The 5,017-nt window shown below is 68.9% G+C and overlaps 3 protein-coding genes across 3 annotated transcripts in view; 1 reads left to right on the forward strand and 2 right to left on the reverse strand.

The window, feature by feature from the left end:
- The window catches only part of NCAPH2 (non-SMC condensin II complex subunit H2), a 13,510-nt gene extending 10,530 nt beyond the window's left edge, over positions 1–2,980 (forward strand). Inside the window, 9 exon segments of the mRNA XM_027669883.1 lie at positions 452–563; positions 778–831; positions 1,071–1,141; positions 1,248–1,308; positions 1,384–1,470; positions 1,626–1,669; positions 1,909–2,010; positions 2,584–2,733; positions 2,811–2,980. Coding sequence (XP_027525684.1) covers positions 452–563; positions 778–831; positions 1,071–1,141; positions 1,248–1,308; positions 1,384–1,470; positions 1,626–1,669; positions 1,909–2,010; positions 2,584–2,733; positions 2,811–2,960 — 831 coding nt within the window. The 3' untranslated portion in view covers positions 2,961–2,980.
- Positions 2,981–4,074: 1,094 nt separating this feature from the next.
- LOC113960348 (protein SCO2 homolog, mitochondrial) lies at positions 4,075–4,876 on the reverse strand. Its single transcript, XM_027669875.1, has one exon. The coding sequence runs from the start codon at positions 4,872–4,874 to the stop codon at positions 4,107–4,109; it is 768 nt and encodes a 255-aa protein (XP_027525676.1). The 5' UTR covers positions 4,875–4,876; the 3' UTR covers positions 4,075–4,106.
- A 41-nt stretch (positions 4,877–4,917) lies between these two features.
- TYMP (thymidine phosphorylase) overlaps positions 4,918–5,017 on the reverse strand; it is a 6,911-nt gene continuing 6,811 nt past the window's right edge. The window contains exon 8 of the mRNA XM_027669881.1: positions 4,918–4,960. Coding sequence (XP_027525682.1) covers positions 4,918–4,960 — 43 coding nt within the window. The remainder of the gene's footprint in view (positions 4,961–5,017) is intronic.

The raw sequence follows: 5,017 nt of genomic DNA on the forward strand, positions 1-5,017 counted from the left end.
CACAGCAGGTCATTCCCAGTCCCACGAAGGGTCATCCCCAGTCCCACGGCAGGTCATTCCCAGTCCCACAGCAGGTCATTCCCAGTCCCACGGCAGGTCATTCCCAGTCCCACGGCACGTCATCCCCAGTCCCACAGCAGGTCATCCCCAGTCCCACGGCAGGTCATTCCCAGTCCCACGAAGGGTCATCCCCAGTCCCACAGCAGGTCATTCCCAGTGCCACAGCAGGTCATTCCCAGTCCCACGAAGGATCATTCCCAGTCCCACGGCAGGTCATTCCCAGTCCCACGAAGGGTCATTCCCAGCCAAGTGTCCCTCAGTGTCCCCATCCCCATGGTAGGTCATTCCCAGCCCCATGACATCCAGAGGGATGTGGGAAAGGGGCCCTTTCCCCATCCCGGCCCCTCGGGGTGGCCGTGCCCCTGGTGCCACCGTGTTACCTGTGTCACCTGCAGGGAGGCCCTTCCTGGTGTCACACAGCCTGGACGACAGTGTGGGAGGCAAGAGGAAGAGGAGGGGCCCAAGGAAGCTCCAGGACTTCACGAGATGGTTCTCTGCAGCCTGTGAGTGATTCCCACGGGATCCTGCCGGGATCGGAATTCAGAAGGATCTAAAAACCCAGAGGGATTGAACAGCCCTGTGGATGTGGCACATGGGGACGTGGGCAGGGGTGGCCTTGGCAGTGCTGGGGAGACTCCATGGGCTCAGAAGGCTTTTCCAACCCCAATGATTCCATGGATTTGCCATCCAGTGGTTCCCAATCTCTTCCCCCCCCAGACAACAACGTCACAGACAGCCGGAAAACCAGGAGGAAAGGCCCCACCTTCGCAGGTGAGGGGGGCACAGGTGGCACCGGGAGAGCCCTCAGGGTGGAATCTCCCACAGTTCCCAGTCCCAGGGGAGACCAGGGACTGGATTCTGCAGTGAGGGGAAGGACGGAGGGGAAGGGCACCCCAAAACCGTGCAAGGGGAGCCTGGGAAGGCCCCCCCCAGACCATGGTGTGCCTGGGGGGCTCTGCTGGGTGTGGGTGCTCCCCAAATCCGTGCTCCCCATCCCTGTGTCCCGGCAGACCTGGAAGTGCTGTACAGGCAGCAGCTGAAGGAGCGGCTGGCGGCACAGAGGAAGCTCAAGAGCCAGGGGGTGAGGGGGGGGGGGGGTAAATTGGGGGGCAGAGAGACACCAGCCCCCCCCACCCGGGGCTCTGGGGGTCTTCAGGGTGTGCTCAGGGCTGTTCCCCTTCCTCCAGGAGCCACTGTGGGAGCCGGAGCTGGAGCAGGAGCGTGGGGCTGACTGTGACCAAGGGGCAGGTACTGGCACCCCAAATTCCCCCCTCTGGGGGCTGGGGGGGTCCCAGAGGGAACTGAGGGGTCTCCCCATCCCAGCAGATGATGATTTTGTGGAGCACGAGGATGTGGAGCAGGAGGATGTGGAGCCCGACGTGCCAGAGGAGCTGGGAGAAGGATCCCTGGGTGAGCTGCTGATCCTCCCCCAGACTCCCCACCCCATCTGTCCCTGGCAGGTCCCCTGTGTGTGGGGATGTAGCTATGTGCTGTGCCCCCAGAGGTGTGGGGGTGTAGCTATGTGCTGTGCCCCCTGCCCCCACCGTGACCCCCTTTTCCCACAGACTCCCCGGAACTGGGATATGAGGAGCTGGTGCGCAGGAACGTGGTAGGTGCCAGTGTGGGGATGAGGGAGTGCTCCCAGAGGGTTGGGGGTGCCCTCAGGAGAGTCGGAGTGCCCCCAAAGCACTGGGGTGTCCCCTGAGGGTCAGGGTGCCCCCAGGAGGGTGGGGTGACCCCCAGAGGGTCGGGGTCTCCCTGCAGGGATTAGGATGCCCCCAGGAGAGTCGGGGTGTCCCCTGAGGTTTGGGGGTGCCCCCCTGCACTGCCCTGTCCCTGTCCCCACAGGAGCTGTTCATGGCCAGCTCCCAGAAGTTCGCACAGGAGACGGAGCTGTCCCAGCACATCCGGCACTGGGAGGAGCGGATAGAGCCACTGCTGCAGGAGCAGGCACGGACCCCCGGGAGGGCAGGGACCCCCTGGGGAGGGCAGGGACCCCCAGGGCTGGGGCAGGGACCCCCGGGAGGGCAGGGACCCCCTGGGGAGGGCAGGGACCCCCAGGGCTGGGGCAGAGACCCCTGGGAGGGCAGGGACCCCCGGGGGAGGGCAGGGGCTGGGACAGAGAGCCCCAGGGCTTGGGCAGAGACCTCCAGCTGGGCAGGGACCACCAGGGAGGGCAAGGGGACACAGGGGACTGGGGTGGGCAGGGACTGGGATGGGCAGGGATCCCCAGGCAGGACACTGGGGACGGGGGGCTGAGGTGGGCAGGGAAGAGGGTGGGCAGGGGCAGGCAGGGACCACCCAGGGAGGGCAGGGACTCAGTGGGTGGGACAGTGGGGACAGAGGGCAGAGGTAGGCAGGGACTATGGTGGGCAGGGACCAGCCAGGGAGGGCACAGACCTCCTGGGGAGGGCAGTGACCCAGTGGGGCGGGCAGGGGGCTGGGCTGGGCAGGGCCCTGGCAGCCTGTCCCTGCCCACCCTGACGTCCCTGCCCACCCTGAGGTGTCCCCCCGTGCCCGCAGGAGGCCCGGGCACCCTTTGACATGCGCAAGTACGGGCAGGCCCTGACGGAGCGCTTCGGGGGGCTGGGGCAGTGGCACTCCCTCGCCAGCCTGGTGGCCGGGCAGCCCCCCTTCGAGGTGTGCCGGTACCTGCTGGCCTCGCTGCAGCTGGTAAGGACTCAGGGGGGGGTCCGAGGGGGTCCCCGGGTGCGCGGGACCCCCGCCCACCCCCGTGCCCCCCTCCCCAGGCCAACGACGGGGTGGTGGAGCTGGAGCAGGACGAGGGGCTGGAGGCGGCGCTGGACACGGCGCGGCTGCGGCTGCTCACCCTGCGCCCCGCCCACGAGAGGTTCCAGGGCTTCCAGCCCCCCTCCCTCAGGGACCCCCACCCCCAATAAACCCCCCGTGTGCAGGAGCAGCCGTGGCCAGTGAGGGAAAGGTGTCTTTGGTGGGGGGCGGCGGGGGCTCGTATGGGGGGGGGGCTGTTGGGGGTCGCTCCACTCACCTGCCTGCGGGGTGTCACCCCAGGGGACAGTCCTGGGGTCCCTCTGCCCACCTACCCCTGTTCTCCCTCCTTGTGGGGAGGGTCCTGGCAGCTCCAGGGTGTGGGGCCCTCCCTCCCCACAGGACAGTCCGGGGGGACTGCAGGTGGGGGGGGAGTCACTCCACAAACCTACACAAGGCCTTCCTTCCTCGTGGGGAGGGTCCAGGGGGGCTAGAGGGGTCACCTCACTCACCTACTCGTGCTCTCCCTCCTCATTAGGAGGGTCCCTGGGGGGCTGCAGGGGGTGGAGGGGCACTGGGGCAGTCACTTCACTCACCTTCACAGAGCCCCCCGACCAGGGGACAGTCCTGGGGGGCAACAGGGGCTTTGAGGGCCCATCCACCCACCTACCTGTGGTCTCTCCTGGGGGGCCACAGTGGGGTCTGTCAGGAGTCCCTCCCTCCCTCTGGGATACTCCTGAGGGGCACTGGGGTCTATTTGGGGTCCCTCCCTACTCCTGGGACACACCTGGGGGGCACCAAGGTCTCTCTTTTCTGGTCCTGGAACACACCTGGGACACACAGGGATCTGTCAGGGGTCCCTCCACCTGCCCACCTAAAGTCTCTGTCCCTACATGCCAACCTGGGGGTCCACAGTGGGGTCTGTTACAAGTCCCTCCCTCCCCAGGTGACACCCTTGGGGTCACTGGGCTCTGTCAGGAGTCCCTCTCCCCAGCAGACACACCTGGGTGGGGGCCACAGGGGGCCCCCTCTGACACCCCTGGGGGGTCACTGGGCTCTGTCAGGGGGTCCCTCCCACTCCCACCGGACACACCTGGGCTCTGCTGGGGGTCCCTCGGTTCCCAAGTGACACCCCTGGGGGTCACTGGGCTCTGCTGGGGGTCCCTCCCTCCCCCTGTGACACCCCTGGAGGTCACTGGGCTCTGTCGGAGGTCCCTCCCCACGACACCCCCGCGTGTCACCACCCTCCCTCCCCCCCTTCTCTCCCCTCAAACCACACCAGGCCCATTCCGGGGGTTCCCCCCGCCCTTTATTCCCGGTCACCCGGGGGGCAGCGGCTTGTAGGTCTCCATGTGCCCCCTGACGCTCTTTGCCAGCTCCTCGGCCGTGCGGGAGCGGCCGTAGCAGTCCCGGACCAGCCCGTCGGGGCCCAGCAGGAAGGTGAGCACCGAGTGGTCCACCACGTAGTCCCCGTCGGGGTCGGGGGGCCCGGCGCTCACGTACACGCGGAAGGCCCCGGCGGCCGCCCGGACCTGCTCCTCGGTGCCGGTGAGGCCCTGCAGGTGCGGGTGGAAGTCGCGCAGGTACCGCCCCAGCGCCGCCGCGTCGTCCCGCGCCGGGTCCACCGTGATGAACAGCGGCTGCACCGGCGGCAGCCCCGGCACCGCCTCCAGCAGCTCCACGGCCCGGCACAGCTTCTCCAGCTCCTCGGGGCACACGTCCGGGCAGTGCGTGAAGCCGAAGTACAGCAGCACCCAGCGGCCCAGCAGGTCGGCGCGGGAGTGGGGCGTCCCGGACGTGTCCTGCAGCTGGAAGTCGCCCTGGCCCAGCGCCAGCGCCCGCAGGTCCCGGAGCCGCCGCTGCCGCAGCCGCCGCTCCTTCTCCCGCCGCAGGTACAGCCAGCCCGCCCCCGCCAGCCCCGCCACCGCCCCCGCCACCGCCGCACGCTGCCACAGCGGCAGCCGAGGGGGCTCGGGGCGCTCCGGGGGGACGGGGCCGGAGCTCAGGGGCTGCGATGGGGGGCGGTGGCACAGCGGGTGGCACAGGGGGTGGCACAGGGGGTGGCAGGGGCGCAGGGCTCGCAGCATCGCGGCGGGGGCGGTGCGGGCTGTGGGGAGGGGCACGGGAGGGTCAGGGGGGTGTCAGGTACCGCCGCCCCCGTCCCCAGGTGGTCCTGGAGCCCCCAGCACTGCCACACCCACCCTCAGCCCCCAGCCCTGTTTGCTGCCGC

This window comes from Corapipo altera, unplaced genomic scaffold (genome assembly GCF_003945725.1).
Source record: "Corapipo altera isolate COAL_440 unplaced genomic scaffold, ASM394572v1 291, whole genome shotgun sequence".
Classification (NCBI taxonomy): domain Eukaryota; kingdom Metazoa; phylum Chordata; class Aves; order Passeriformes; family Pipridae; genus Corapipo; species Corapipo altera.

Excerpts from the sequence above, each read along its gene's own strand:
- LOC113960348 (XM_027669875.1), bottom strand. The coding sequence starts at position 4,874 with ATGCTGCGAGCCCTGCGCCCCTGCCACCCCCTGTGCCACCCCCTGTGC.